Source organism: Aspergillus lucknowensis (genome assembly GCF_044049455.1).
Source record: "Aspergillus lucknowensis strain CBS 449.75 chromosome Unknown BJX67scaffold_13, whole genome shotgun sequence".
Classification (NCBI taxonomy): domain Eukaryota; kingdom Fungi; phylum Ascomycota; class Eurotiomycetes; order Eurotiales; family Aspergillaceae; genus Aspergillus; species Aspergillus lucknowensis.
The window spans coordinates 473,382-488,783 of record NW_027263557.1 but is presented as its reverse complement, the minus strand read 5'-3'; the positions used below and the strand labels follow the sequence as shown (position 1 = coordinate 488,783).

The window sequence follows — 15,402 nt, the reverse complement described above, 5'->3', positions numbered from 1 at the left end:
GAGAAATTGACTCAACTGGGCGACTGAGACGTAAACATAGCCACATAAAAAGCGTTTCAGAGTCGACATCGGAATTCCCTGAATATGAAACTCGTGGTTCGAACCGTGGGAACGAATTGATGTTGAGCAAGGTTGATAGGCCCAGATGTAACGGTTCCGATGGTCGAGCGAACGACGGTTGAAAACGCAATCGGATCGAGGCGGGTGGTGACACCGGAAAACGATCGAGAAAACGGGGGTAAATGGCTAACAGAGAATGCAAGAGGAAAGATAAATGAAAACAGTAGCGGAGTCCCAAGACGAATAGTTCCGAATGGTATGCTGCACCCTGTAGAAGGAGAGGCAACTAGACCGACGATAATCCCGGGCTCCTTAGCTAGCGTCGTGCCATCAGACAGAAAGCTAGACTGTGTAGAATGGAAGAGGATAGCAAAGACATGGCAAGCTCCACACCACCATACTACACATTTCAATACCACTGAGGACCGAGCCCATCGTCCCGCTTCGAGCGACTAGCACCAGGCCCATGAGCACCTGATGCAGCAACCTTAGAAGCAGAACGCAGCCTAACGCCGAAGACTATGAGATTAGTCAGATTCTAGGAACCAAAGAGATAAGGCATAGAGGACCTCCAGCGTGCAACGGTGCACCGAAGAACGAAACGCACAGAGGGAAGGAGTTCCCTACACGGAACCTAGGTTTTTGATACTCACATCCTGTCACTCCCTCCCACAGCACGGTTGGTGTCAGGGGTTTGGTCGAGGGCTCCACGCTCCATGATCTTGCGGCGCTGGCTGGAGATACCACCGGGCTTGGCAGCCGCACCGGCGGGCAGGGGCATGTTACCACCAGCCTGACGACGCTGCTGGTCCTCAGCATCCTTATCCTTCTTGGCGTCCACAATCATTGCGGCGTTCTTCTGGTATTTGTAGACAGTCCAGTCGAATACGTAGTCGTACTGGAATGACTCACGAACGAACAGGTCGCGGAAGATCTTGCGGAGGTATGAGTAATCCGGCTTGTCGTCGAAACGCAGGGAGCGGGTGTAGTTGAGGTAGATGGAAAACTCGTTGGGGAATCCACGGCAGAGAACCTCGGTAGGAGTTGTCATCTTCTTCTCCATGATACGGTCGTACTTCTGCTTCTTAGTAGCAGCCTTCAGGCCCTGCCAAGGAAGAGTACCACGGCAGAAGTAAAGCATAACGTAACCAAGAGACTCCATGTCATCACGGCGAGACTGCTCGACACCCAGGTGAGTGTTGATACTGGCGTAACGGGCAGTTCCGGTGAGATTCTTGTTCTCACGGTAGGGGATGTGGAAGTGCGTCTTCGGGTCCCGGTACTTCTTGGCCAGGCCAAAATCGATCACATTGACCTGGTTTCCACGCTTACCGATACCCATCAGGAAGTTGTCGGGTTTGATGTCACGGTGAATGAAAGACTTGGCGTGGATGTATTCAATGCGGGAGATGAGCTGATCCGCGAGGAGAAGAACCGTCTTGAGCGAGAACTTGCGGTTGCAGAAGTTGAAAAGATCCTCCAGACTGGGTCCAAGGAGATCGATAACCATGGCGTTGTAGTCACACTCAGTACCGAACCAGCGAACGAACGGGATCCCAACACCACCGGCAAGGGACTTGTAGACACGGGCTTCATATTCTAGTTGAGGGTGTTTGGCCTTGACACTTTCGAGCTTGATCGCAATTTCCTCGCCGGATATAATGTTAGTGCCTGTATAAAGTCAGTGCTTCCCCCCACCATCTACCTCTATAGTGTTATTGCATTGATCACATACCGAGATAGATGTCGCCAAAACTACCACTTCCGATCTTACGGCCAATGCGGTACTTATTACCGACACGCAAGTCCTATGCGGTGTTAGCATGAGAGGATCGATGAGACTGAATTGCAGCAGAATACAAACCATGGTCGTCATTTTGGCGAAATGTAGGCTCAGAGAGCTGCTGTAGGATACTTATAATTAGAACCGTACGTTGACCGGTGTTTGAGGGGGTGAAGAAGTTGATTTAAAGCGGCGGAGAGCTTTTCCCTGTAGGGAAGCGAGGCTAAACAAGCCACGACAAAAGCCAGAGGCTCAGCACGGCTGACAAAGGGCGAGCCTGACAAGGCTGGGGGGTTCCAAGGAGATGCAGACAAAGCCACCAGAAAGCAATAAAGAAAGTAGGCGCACAGAGAGGATATATGCAAAAGACGAACCTTGTCAAAGGAGTTGATAAACGGATGAGCTAGTGGTGATGTCGACCGACCCGACCGGAAAAGGCGAACAAGGCGGAGAGAAAGGGGATTCAGCTGACCCTTTCGCCGGTTAACACGACAAAGAAGAGGCGGAAGAACAGCAACAAAGTACAGCAGAGGAGGAATCGAAAAGCGAGGAAAATAAATAGTGTCAAGAACCAAGGACAAGGCCCTTGATGTCGGGAAGGTGGGAGGGAGGGAAGAGGAGAGGAGGAGGAGGAGGAAAGAGGTGAGAACAGTCGAGAGATTTGATTGACGCAGGCAGTGAAAGTGAGAGGGCTGAGGGGGCGGGAAAAAGTGATAAGTTTAGCACTGGTAGCACTTCACTGACTGGCGCCATACACTCTCAATACGGGTATTGTACGGTAACACCAATTGTCCTTTGCTGTGGTCCCCAATTGAATTCGGAAGTCACTTGAAAGAAAGGAAAGAAAATGGTCCTGCTATTAGTCCCTCTTGGTAACTGAAGCTCTCAAGCTTCATCATCTCTGAAACCCCCGGTGATTGTGGTCGTGGCGATGTCTCGGCGTCGGCAATGCCAAAAGGCGTGATTCTGACCATGATTCTGACCGTGATCATGAATGATACCGATGTCCGAGGACTGCAGCGATCACCAGTCATTTGGGTGGCCAGGTGCCTTGTCATGGCGCTGCCTCGCGAGGAGCATGACAGACAGTGAATTCGTTCACCACCATACAAGAAATCGACGCATGACACTACGAGTACGTTCCCTTGGGGCTCTTCTTTTGGTTATTCACCAGCTTAACCAGTACTCAATATCACCACCAGTTGAAACACTGGGATCCTCATCGAGATGGAAATGCCAGTCAGCATCCACGTACCGTATATACCAGCCTCCGCCTGTACGCCTCCATAACGACCATACGAACTAACAATACAGCAGGCGCTTGGGCACGAAACCACGCCCTGTCTCAGATACCTCCATCCATCCATCTTTCCAGAAAGAACAAGTCAGAACCTGATGAACGAATACTCTATGATTTTGCTCGAACCACGAACTCTCCGTCCCAAGCAACGTTTCACGGGGAAATGACCCGTGGCCATGTTTCAAAGGATCAACCTCATCTGCTGTTTACCCTGTCTCTCACTCCGGTTCTTCCCAATGCTCACCGCTGGTCTGCTCCTTGACTGATGATCGGATCCTAAATTCCCTCAGGCTCGGGTCATCTTTGAAGAACCAAGTCCGACGGGTACTTGTGTCGTCGCTATTCTATCTGTTTATCTCTCTGTCTCTATATCACCCAATTACTGATTTCTGTCACCCGGACGGGCCTGCCTGTATACGCGGTATATATATCGTATCTATCGTATCGTACGTCCATACCAAACAGATCATCAGAACAACCCTAGAAAACTAGAAGGAAACCCACCAAGCGCCATCCCTCCAACCCTAAAATCGCTCGCCCCGTGCATAAATTTCCCGAATGGAACACTGGGTGTTGAAAAAGCAATGCACGCCCTTGCCGACGTCACCCTGAGCAACGTCTCCCGTCTCTACGAATCCGCCTTCCGTTTGGTAAGGACGATGGAGAGCACAAGAACAACACCTTGCTAACACCGCGTCGTGAAAGGACGACGCGAAGTCGCATTCCTACGACCAAGTCTGCCAACAGGGGTAGTTCGTCGTTGAGACCTAGCGCGTTGGGCAGGAAGCAAGAGGGGGATGGCTGGTGGTTGGCTGGCTAGGGACGACTCGGCAACTCCAACCAACTCCTCCATGGCGCCGAAAATTGCTGGGGAAGAGAGGGGAGTTGTAGATACTGCGAACTAGAGATAACGCCCCAACCGTACGTGCAGAATGCTACGCAGACGGAAGAGGTGATCCGGCAAAGCGAGCATTGGAGCAGGCTGTACGTGCTACTCACGTATCACCAACACATTACAGATAAGGAGAGACAGCTTCAGTCTGCTGTCATTCAAACAGATCAGATCAAACGGAGGTATTGTCAATGAACAGTGGAGGATAATAGTACACTTCGAATGGGTATAAAAGAAGAATGAAGGGGGGCACGACAATTGATTGAAAACACAGTGGTAAAAGGAAGGCAAAAAAAAAAAAGAAGAAAAAAAAAAAATCAGAGGTGTATGATGACGAGTGTCGATTTGTCTCTCAAGGTAATACATGGCCAGCAAGTCGAACAAAGACACGGACATGCATAACAGATGAACCAGCACAAGAACCTCAAAGACCAATCAACGTGGGTAGACATCATCACATAGCTTCCAATAGGATATAGACAAGTCATGAGTGCTCCCTGAGCCCCTCAGATCATATTCGCCGCTACATGTCCGTCTGCAGCACTGCGAGGCTTACTCTTATCTGGAGAAGCCTCTCGTGCCTCTTCTTCGTCCAATCGCCGTCTCCATTCCGCAAGGCTGTCGCTCAGTCCCGATTCCTTTGTCGGTGTTCGATCGAAGTCTGACTGAGTACTGAGGCGATAGCTGCGGTTTGTACTCTCCCAGTGGGTACGTAGGGCTTCCAACTCATTGGCCAGCGAGTCGAGAGCCATGGAACCACGATTGTCGAGAAAAGTGTCATCCTGCGACATTGCACTGTTGGCCCTTGACCGTCGAGTACCAGCGCCGATGGTGCCGCTGGAAGCGTTGCTGTGCGTACGAGAGATACCGTTCGCACCTTGTCCGTGCTGCGACTGTCGACGGTAATGCCCAACCGATGCCTCAACCTGATCTAAGAGCATGGAAACCTTTTGCTCGGCATCCACAGCGCGAGTCTCCAGCAGTGAATTCTCCTGCTTGAGCTGCTCCAATTCAGAGCGGGTCTTCTCGGTCATCGCGAGGAGTTCCTGCTTCATTGCGTCGTACTCCTTGAGAGACTTGGTCTTCTCCGCCTCGGTAGAAGCAAGACTTTCCTTGAGGTTGACGATTTGTTCCTCAAGACGTGAAATAGAAATCGATGTATCCTGCTGTAGATCGGCGAGTGACTTTTGAAGCTGGGAGCGTTCGGCTTCCCATTCTTCTGGAGCTTCTGAAGCTCCCTCAGGTGCTCGAGCCTGGGCGGCTTCCAATTCGGACTGGATCTTGGCATTCTGGGACTTATATCGGGTAAGCTCGTCTTTCATCCGCTTCAGCATCTTCTCTGTTCCTTTGACATAGTGGACGGCGGATTGATAATCATTTTCGAGCTGCTCCAACTTCTCCCGATAAGCGCGGTCGGCTTCTTGCTCTCGGCTCTCAAACGAAGCTTTCAGCTCGTCATGGGCCTTGATGCTCGTTGAGAGCTGTTGTTCCAATTCTCGAAGGCGGCTTTGCTCGGGAGTGCCGAATCGGGAGCCGGGCGATTCAACGCGAGGGGAGCGCCGGGTATTCGTGTAGTTCACTCCACGCTCGCCAAGAAGGTCCTTAAGGGCGTTGTGCTGTACAGCTAGCGCTCCGGCCTCCCTCTGGTGCGCCTCTAGCTGAGACTTTAATTCCCTATTCTCGGTTGTATATGTTTGACAATCTTTGAGGGCGGCCTGGAGCTGCCGTCGAAGTTGCAAACCCTCCCTGCTGGCCTGCTCCTGGTACGCCTCAAGGCCAGCAATTCTTTCTTCCGCACGCCGCAGTTTCTCCGCTGCTTCATCGGCAGCGGCTTGGCTGGCTTTCGCAAGCGTATTCGCTCTCTCAACTTGTGCTTCCGAGCTGGCCACTCGTTGGTCTACAAGTGAGCGTATTGACGTTTCGGAGTCGAATGAAGAAGCTCGCTCTAGACCAGAAAGGAATGCATTCTTGTGGGTTTCGGCTTCCCTGGCGTGACTCTCGGCCAGTTCTTCTGCGTCACGGAGGCGGCGAGTGGCGTTCTCTAGCTCCGCCGTTCGCTCTTCGTGATCAGATCGGAGTTGCAGCAATTTCCTCTCTAGGCTTTCTCGTCGTTCGCGCTCGTCATCCAAGTGCTTCTCTAAAACGGCAGCCTTGGTAGAAGACGCAGTTACCGCGTCTCGAAGGCTGCCAATATTATCGCCAAAGTCTTTCAGACGGCCGGAAGAATCTTCAAGCCTTTTCGACAACTCCTCTTTGTCCAGAACTAACTGTTTCAAAGACATTTCAGCTTCGGATCGCAGCATTGACTCTTTTCTTAGGGATGCTTCGATTTCATGAAGCTGGGCACGCAGACTCTCTGTTTCCAGAGGGTTATTCTGCATCTCCAGCTCAGCTAACCTTCTCCTCGTGGCCTCAGATGTTTCTTCCGCCAATTCCCTTCCACGTTTCTCCTGGTCAAGATCAGAAGAGATCACCTCCAGCTTCGACTTGAGCTCATTCTGAGATGCGAGTGCCAGAGCTAACCTCCGGCTCAAATCTGTTGTCCGTTCGGAGGCTGCCTTATCAAGATCCTGGGAATGTCCGTCAAGTGATGGGGTGCTCTGTTGGCTCCCGCCGTGTGCGGCAAGTTTAGCACGGGCGTAAGCGGCCTCGTTCACCGCAACATCTCTCTGTTGCTCAACCTCTGCGACTCGCTTGGATGCAATAGCTGCCTGTCGGTCTACTGTTGCTTGCATTTTGGCTAGCTCTGCTCTCATTGCAAGGAAAGCCTCGATTAAAGGGCGATCTTCGTCGGCGAAAGCATCTGCCGCACGTTCATCCAAAGCAGGGTTGGTTGAGATATTGGGAGAATACCCAGCTTTCTTGGCCAAAGCGAGCTCCGATGCATACCAAGCATTCCGGTTCCGCAATGCTTCAAGTTCTTTGATCAAAACCTCCTGATGAGCGGTCAATCGAGGCGAGCGTGGTTCGTCTCCTGATTTGGAGTTCCTGAGGCTTCGTGAATCTATTGAGCCATCAATACTTGCGTGTCGACCAAGGATAGATTCATCTGCGCTATCCATCGAGCTGCGCTGTCGCTGGCGTAGGGAGCGTTGGCGGGCGGGTGCAATCAGGGGAGCCGCTTCCCCTGCTTCCATAGCCCGAGCCGACATGCGCGAGGACTGTTGAGGAGCTGTTCGCTGACCATTAGACTCTTGCCCAGGTTTATAATCTTTGGGGGAGTCCCTCGGGGCCGACTCCTTGTCTTTATCGCCGGACACAGCCCGAGCGGTGTCGATCGGAGGCCCGCCAAAAGCACGCTCTTGTTTTGTGGGCGTCTTGCTTCTCGAGCCCATGGGATTCTGCGGAGTGCTACCTCTCGGGCCAGGCGTCGGCGCCTGTCCTGGCGGTGGAGGGCCGGATGGAGCCTGCGCAATGGATGCTCGCGGTAAGCGGGATCCTGGGCCCGGTCCAACGCCAAGCTCCGTTGGCCGACCTGTAGGACTAACCATGCTTTCTCGAGAGGAGACCTGGCCTCGTCGGAGCTGATCCGGGGGTATGTTCTGTGCTTCACGGGATGTCCAGCTTGGTTGTGGAGCAGACTTGCTTTCGGGCCCTACCTTTTTCGACCCTGGAGGTTGGGCTGGTATTCTCTCACCATTCTGTGTCTCCGTTGGATAACGAATTTTTGTTGTATCGAGCAGGTATGCCGTGCTGAGCTCCACCGCATCTCTAGGGGCGGAGCTGGGTTCGCCCGCCAAAACAATGATTTGCTTTCCAAACGCCGTCATGCTATGCCCTGAACGAGGAGAAGGCGCGGGACCCATATTTTGGAAAGAATACCACCGTCGAGTAGATATACGGAATGCTGCAAGATCACCAAGATCGACACCCTCGTCAGTACGGCCACCAAATATGTACATTACATCATTGACGAGGGCTGCCGCATGCCCCTCTCGGGGAGCCGGAATAAATCCGACACAGTCCAGTTGAGTCCAGGTATTGGTGCGAGGATCATAGGACCAGACATCGTTAAACCACTGTAACCCATTCGTTCCCCCAAATCTAGTAACTATGAGCGAAAGGGCCGGTTGGGGAATCCTAGGAGAGGTAAACTTACAGGTACAGCTTATCATTGAAACTGACAATGGTGTGATTAGTTCTTGCGGGAGGAATTTGACCAGGTGGCGGTCCGCCCTCATGACTGTTCTGTATAAGAAACTCCCACTTGTTGCCGGGATTCTGCAATTGGTTCAGGTCAAAAGCAACCAGATCATTGAAAAAGTATCCTTCAACCTGGCCTCCAAAGACATACAACCTAGAGCCAAGAATGTTGAGAGTGTGACCGTATCGTCCCGTGGGTCGAGGACCCGGTGGTATCGAACGCGACCACTGTCGGGAGGCTGCGACGGCCAAGTTAGCAACCGCCATGGTGTCCAAACTGTGTGTTGACGGGTAAGGAGCATACAAGTATTCAGCAAGTAGAGCGTGTCATCCAGAGTATCCGTCTCATCGACCTTGGTATCACCGCCGAAGACGATGAAGGCATTTCCAACCAGCAAGCTCGCATGGCCCACACGCGGGCCTGGACCTTCCGAAACCGTCGCAATTGGGAAACATGTGAGGTTCCCGCTACTACTTTCTAGCATCCAGAGATCTCCTTTGACAGTCGATCCGTCGATTAGACCACCCATCATGTATATGTCGCCTTCTTTCGAGGCAACTGCGTTAATTGCTGCGCCATATCGTGGGAAAGGGTTTGCTTGTGCAGATGAAAAGTTCAATCGACGCTGCGACCATGGGTAAAGGGATACCCCTGGACTTGATCCGGGCGAATTGCTGGCTGGCGTAGTCTGAAGAGCGCGCTGAGCCTGGACATCGTTAGTCTGCCTAAAACGTAAAATGTTGACTCGCCATACGCTCAGCGCAAGGAGGCCAACATTGAGAAGATTAGGCTACGAACCTGAGACTCAGACTCAGCTCGTTGTCGCAAACGCTGATGTTCTGGACTGTTGGTGCTGTTGATCGAATTCAAGGAATTATTATAGCTGCCGCTCGGGGGTGGCGTCTGGGAGATGCCCGTTCCATCTTTCGGTCCGTTCAGCACGGCTCCAGAGCCTGCTGATGCTCCTTCGGAGGTGTGGACGTTTCTCGTTGCGGGAGGTAGGCCAGTAGCCTGCTGGTTCTTCTTCGATTTAAAGAGGAATGCCATCGTAAGAGAATAAGATATATCGTAAACGGTCGTTCAACGCAGGACTATAGGGATCCGGTAAGGGCGGGGGAGAAGCGGACAAAATCCCGAGGATGCTAATATAATCAGGTCTCTGTCGCCAAAGGCAGACTAGGCTAAGAGAAAGATGTGAAAAGAGCGAAAAGAATGATGGGCGCCAGGCTGAAAGTGTAAGGAGCGGAGGGCGCAGCGAACGCGCGAGCTGGGACTGAAAGTTATCAGGGAGCTGGACAGCTGTTGTTGGCCGAGACAGGCGACACTGGTTGTTGGTTCGGTCGATGCGAGGAAGTGTCCATCCAGCGCAGTCCTGTCCGCTCAGTGTCCCAAATAAGGAGTCGAGCAACTCCTCCTCTTTTTGAAGCAATCTCAAAACCTCAATCCCGGTCTTCAAGGGGTAAGGGCGTCCTATAGTGGGCAAAAATTGAGGACGCAGAAGCGAAGAAAAGAAAGAACGAAAGCGCCGCAAAACAAGAGAAAGAAACACACGAAGGGAGAAGACAAACAAGAGGGAAAAGACCAATCTCGATCGTAGTAGGTCGAAGGAGGTCGAGAATGACGAGAAGCCCGGGGACGAGGGAACTGAAGACTGCAGAGAGGAAGAGAAGGGGCGAGCAGGGAAGGACAGGGCACGGCACTCCAGCGTTTCGACTTTCCATTGGCTTAGATAATTCTCGTTGGCTGTCGAGTTTTTGGCGGTGGTTCGTTTAGGGGGGAAGGACGACACCGCCGAAACGCCCAATAATGGATGAAAGGGTGGGCAAGAGAATGTCTGGATTTCCGTCTCAGCCTTGGGAAAGGAGAATGGAGTAGATTTTCAGGTCTTATTTGGCGATTCTCGCAAGAATGCCTCTGAGAGGCCATACGACTCTCTTTCAACTACTGTACATGTCTGGGGCTCCTCCAGTTGTCGGGGAAAAAGGTAACCCTGCGCTGCGGGATTCAGGCACGGAACCTGGAGACTCGAGTGTAAATTTCGGATGCGACTCGGATCTCCAGTCCAACACCCTGACCTCGGTTTGAACTATGCAGGTGGACAGGATGGCCAGGCTACAAACGAAGTGGTATCGAGATTCCGCCGGATCGGATTCTCAGCATCCTCAGGCAGAGCGAGGATTTTCCCACAAATATGAAATGTCTTCAAAATTCCCCTCAATAGTCATGCCTTTGCATGTGGAGCGGCGCCTCGACAGGTTGGCTGCAGCGATCTTCATTTTCCTCATCTTCATTCTTGGTGGATTCTCTGGTGCTGGCGCCGTTGGAGTTGGGGGGAAAGCTGATGTAAGCAGGAACAGGTTTGTTTCTCCAGATGATGCCGATCAGTCTCCCGAGCCGAACGGCTGGAGGGGAGAATTGTGTTAAGCTACGATTTCTCCAAATTTTAAATGGATTAAGCAGTTCTTGGAGTAAATCTGGGGAAGAAACCTCGCTCTCGATATTGAGTAGCCCTGAAAATCAACACGAATAGCTATGTATAGAAGAACCCGTTGACGATTGAGAGCCTCGAGGTCCCTTGCTCCAAAATGGCTAACCCAATCAGGTTACCTCAAGCCACCCCTGTCCCGCTCCAAATTAAACCAATCCATGGGGCAGTCTGCCAATGGCCAGGGCAGGAATCCTTAAGTTCCTTGTTTGGAGCGCACAAGGAACAGGCGCAAAGCACAAGCTGCTCATTGAATCTGGAATCAATCCAATGATCCACTCGTCTGGCAGAAGACGAGAAGAGCCAAGTGGGACGTCATCTTCATCCCTGTCACAGGCCAGGAAGCACGGCCCAGTCCGAGGCTCATCCGGCTTGATGGGCTGTGAAAGATAGCCTCGCATTGTTTGTACCAGCTCATTCCGCTTCACACCCCTGGCTTGGTTGATGACGAGACTTATTTACCAAACTGAGCGTGGCATAGCATGTTCGAGTGGACCGTCTGCATCGAGAAGGAGCGGAAGTGTCGAGTCCCAACGTACTCGAACTCATTGACCCAAGGTAGAAGATCAAAGGCCATTATACGTTTTCCAGGGTGTGCCTGAATTGTCTCGTTTTCATGCACTCCACATTCCTGCATAATCCTGCAACCAGCAAGGAACTACGGGTCTTCGAGCTAATAACCTATGCGAGCGAGAGACCTCTCCTCACACGTCAAACCTTCCCTCGTCTCTTGCATTGATCGGTTTTGCATCGTCTACCATGAGCTGACACCTCGAAAGATAAGGCGGAAGGCTGTAAACTTGCCAAAGAGAAACACGGCCAGGACTTCTGAAGCAGGCTAAGAATACGAGACTTGTGTTCGTGGCAGCCGATGCTGTACCTTAAAACTCAAATCGTGCACACGATCACAAGCGCGGAGGCAACCAGGTACATGACACCGTTATTTGGAGTTTCCTGCGGCGCGATATTTGAGCTCGCAGAGACCAGCCGCGTGCTCCTTGCGTCTTGCGCGTAGAGTTGCGGAAATTGACCCGCGTTGTTGTTACTGATGTAAAGAACAGCAGATTTGCGCTCCAAGCCCTAGCTGTTCCAGATGAAGAGCATCTCTGGTTGAACTCTAATCCTCTAAGAGTCCAGACTACTAAACATCAAAGAGGCTATAAAGCTCACTTGTCTCATCCTCCGTCGTGATTCTTCACAAGGTCTGGATACGGCCTGGGTGGTGGGCGCGGGAGTCCGATAGAGAAGCTTGTTGAGTTGGATAATGTTTGCAAATAGCGATCTTGAGCGTCTAGTGGGTAGCGCGCCCTTGTGTCGGGTCACTGGTTGAAGCTCCAAGTCGGGCAGCGCGCGACAAGCGCCATGAGGCATGAGAGAATCGAGGAGAGGAGGAATCTCAGGCTTGGTAGAAGTTACATAAATAATACGCGAACATGAAGCTCGTTTTTTCTGCCGGAATTGGTAAATAGTCCAGGAGGTAGAGTTGTTAATGAAGCAAGAGGCAACGGCTGCATATATTTGTAAGAAAATCACGTGCAAGAACTTCATAACAGCTGCGGCCGGCTTCTGGCTTGTCTCCATGCTCGCACGCTTCGCATAACACAGGATGGCACCCGACGCTGGAACTACACCCTCCGACCAACCTCCAGTGTTCAATTACGTCCTTTCCTTCCTCCTTGTCGGCGTAGCATGGGGTTTCACTACCCCGTTCATCCGCCGCGCCGCCGCGGACTTCAACGCGCGACAAGAGCTACAACAGCAATCACAACCGACCGAACTCCAGCCTACACGACCAACAAGAAATGAACGCGACAGCGACGATAGCGAAAGTGACGAAGACCAACCTCTCCCTTCACCCTCGAATTTCGAAGACCCAACAACAACCTCAAACCCGCAGCCGGCGTGGATGAACGCATCGTCTTCGTCTTCCTCCTGGCTGAGAACGAAGATTGTTACCATCTTCTGGACCGTTGTCAACCTTCTTCGAACACCGGCTTATTTGATTCCTCTCGTGATTAATCTGACTGGGAGCGTTTGGTTCTTTCTTCTAGTTGGGAAGCATGGTGCGCAGCTCTCCCGTTCTTTCGCAGAGTGGGTAACAGCGGGACTAACGGGAGACAGAACTTTCATTAACAGTTCCCCTGGCGAATTCGAGCGCGTTTCTCTTCACGGTTTTGGGCGAATGGTATGTGGAGCGGAAAGTTATTGAAAAGGAGACATGGTTGGGAATGGCGCTGGTCCTGGGAGGGATAGGGATATGTGTGCAATCGAAAACATGACCTGTGTGAGAGATAAAAGTACATATATAGCCGAGCTTTACATCTGCTAATCACGAAGTATGATTCCCCCGGTAAAAAGCTGAAGAGCAAAAAACACAGCCTTAATTAAGCATAGGCATATCGACGAAGCCCTCAGCCTTTCTTTCGGAGGACGGGATTATACAAGTCTCAATAAGTTGGGCCGATATGCGACGGTTTGGAGACCTACTCTCCAGGTTGCGATAGGTCTGACCACTACCAGCACCGTAAGGACGACATGCAGGTATCTAAGTCCCCTCTGAGAAGCCTGTAAATGTGTGAGCGCTCAAGAAACTATCAGCCAACACTACGGCAGCCGCCAAGGGCTTCCCAGGGAAGTAAATTTACTGTCATTCCAACAACATTCCAGTCTGCTGTTACTAGTATCAATGCTGAGCAAATTATCAACACAGGGCATGCGGAAGTATGTATCGTCACAAACCTTATTTACAAAGATCGCCAAGCCGCATTTCTTATGAACTATAAACTCTGATTGCAGAAATAGCCCATTACGATAAATATCATACCGGAGGAAGATCTACGCGGACCATAGCGCATCTCGTGAGAGCCAGTGTGCGGGAGACCAACCAGGAGCAATACTCACCTCAGCAATTGCTTTCGAAACCTCAATGAGCGCCAACAGCTTCCCTAGGCACGCGTACCGACCGGACCCCAAAACAAGCTCATTCGTGCGATTCATGGTGAGAAATGCATCTACAGTAACTTCTAACCAGCGGTCAGGACGGAAATTATCGGCGTCGGCTCCATAAACTGCAGGATTACCATGAACACCCCAGGCGGAATGCCCAGTCTGTGTTCCTTCCGGAATAAACTTCCCATCAAGGGTGTCACGTCAGCAAGGAACCACCTTTTGCATGAGTCCTACTACCGGAGGCCAGATGCGGAGACACTCTTTCACACACGCCTGGAGGTACGGTAATATCTGAGCCTATTCGTAAGTAATTATTGGGCTCGATAATTGTCCACGCTCCTGTGCTTCGTCGAGTTCATTTTGAAGGGTTGCCAACGCGTGGGGGTTTGTGATGAGGAAAAGCGTGGCAGTCCAGATGGTGGTGGCCGTGGTGTCGGATCCGGCGAAGCTGCCAGCGCACATGTCATAAGAAAGATGCTGCTGCCCGTTGCTACGAGAAGGAGAGGGACTCACATCTGAAGAACTGTTTCTTGTTCTGCTTCTTCCTGGGTTAGTCCATGTGTAAAGAACGAACCCAGCATGCCTCTTCGTGTATGGTAGATGGATGTTAGTATTAACTTATATAGGACACCATAGAAGTATTTAAGCATAATTGGGTATTTAGTTGAGGGGTATAACACTCCACCTGTAAGAGAGAGGTCCGAGGATAATCTATTGTTTTCTTACCCTTTATATTCTCTGCTTTATCCATATTCTCCTTTCTAGTTGCCACCCTTCATCTAGGGCATTTGGTTTAGGGGTATAACACTCCACCCGCAATGGAGAGGTCCTGGGTTCGATTCCCAGAATGTCCATATTTTTTTTCCTTTTCTTCCTTTATTAGAGCGTGTTAGTTGATTTCATGGTCAGTTCCTTTTTCCAATTGGGGTTTTTTTCCCCAGAATCGGAAGGGCTGAAAACCGCCCGCGCTCGAAGATAGGGAGCATCGCCGTTTGGTCTGCGATACAGCCATGTAGGTCTTCATTTCGCCCAAGAAACCTATTGGGTCACCGAATGCAACCGCAGTGATAACCTCCAGCGTGAGGAATTGACAGAGCCGAGCAAAATCAACGGGCTGGAAATCTGCCGAGGAGGTGGTGGTATATTGGTCACGAATGAGTCCAAAAAAATCTTACCAGCTGGTCGTCGATGCTCTGCTCGAAGTGTATATTTTCCTTTCCCGAGTACAGTAATGTAATCACCATCAGCACTCTGTCAGCCAGGAGAGCACGAAGAACCATGACCAACGCCGGGTACTAGTTTATTGCGCAAGGCGATATGGCGCTGTTCATCGAGTTCACGGAAGACATGGTTTGACTTATGGCTGAAGGCAGCTGCGTGTACAAGCGTTATACCGGGACGAACGAGTATAGGGTGAGCGCACAGCACTCATTTTCCAATGATTTCGGGATCATTGGTCACCAAATCGTTGAACCCAGTTTGGACGAGGTTACCTGGTGAAGCCAATCGGCGCTTACAATGAAATGTATAAAACTGGATATACTCCTGAGGTCAGCACTTCTAGTCACCATGCTTTTTACATGCCTCAACTACGTCCAAATGCATGCGTCCAAGAAGCGTGCTGCGCATCATCCTTAATTTGGTGGAACCTGCGAACCATAGGCCCGAAAATCGTCTTAACTTCGCTTTTGCGTAGACTTAAAGTACTTTCAAGTTGGAGTGTATGTATTAACGTTGAATTTCGGGTTCATATAAGAATACCCACAATTACCGACCTTTCTCTGTGTAC

General features: G+C 51.2%; 3 protein-coding genes and 1 non-coding gene across 4 annotated transcripts; 2 read left to right on the top strand and 2 right to left on the bottom strand.

The window, feature by feature from the left end:
• Nucleotides 1-269: 269 nt before the first annotated feature.
• On the bottom strand, nucleotides 270-2,513 carry BJX67DRAFT_47041 (casein kinase 1 family protein). Its single transcript, XM_071035068.1, has 5 exons — nucleotides 2,218-2,513; nucleotides 1,925-1,964; nucleotides 1,796-1,868; nucleotides 714-1,731; nucleotides 270-566 (listed from the first exon to the last, which is right to left on the bottom strand). Exons 2-5 carry the CDS (start codon nucleotides 1,934-1,936, stop codon nucleotides 470-472), a joined length of 1,200 nt encoding a protein of 399 aa, XP_070887626.1. The 5' UTR covers nucleotides 1,937-1,964; nucleotides 2,218-2,513; the 3' UTR covers nucleotides 270-469.
• Nucleotides 2,514-12,242: 9,729 nt separating this feature from the next.
• Nucleotides 12,243-13,016, top strand: BJX67DRAFT_349980 (uncharacterized protein). The gene is made up of 2 exons (XM_071028795.1): nucleotides 12,243-12,727; nucleotides 12,786-13,016. Exons 1-2 carry the CDS (start codon nucleotides 12,271-12,273, stop codon nucleotides 12,941-12,943), a joined length of 615 nt encoding a protein of 204 aa, XP_070887625.1. The 5' UTR covers nucleotides 12,243-12,270; the 3' UTR covers nucleotides 12,944-13,016.
• Nucleotides 13,017-13,482: 466 nt separating this feature from the next.
• On the bottom strand, nucleotides 13,483-15,364 carry BJX67DRAFT_371327 (cytochrome P450; the record flags this gene model as incomplete). Its single annotated transcript, XM_071031065.1, has 11 exons — nucleotides 13,483-13,499; nucleotides 13,550-13,793; nucleotides 13,827-13,873; nucleotides 13,949-14,061; nucleotides 14,127-14,298; nucleotides 14,652-14,727; nucleotides 14,789-14,827; nucleotides 14,901-14,969; nucleotides 15,075-15,106; nucleotides 15,182-15,293; nucleotides 15,347-15,364. The coding sequence occupies 11 exons, from the start codon at nucleotides 15,362-15,364 to the stop codon at nucleotides 13,483-13,485; spliced, it is 939 nt and encodes a 312-aa protein (XP_070887624.1).
• On the top strand, nucleotides 14,396-14,467 carry BJX67DRAFT_t46. The gene has a single exon. It is a non-coding gene; the product is annotated as a tRNA-Ala (tRNA).
• Nucleotides 15,365-15,402: the final 38 nt, after the last annotated feature.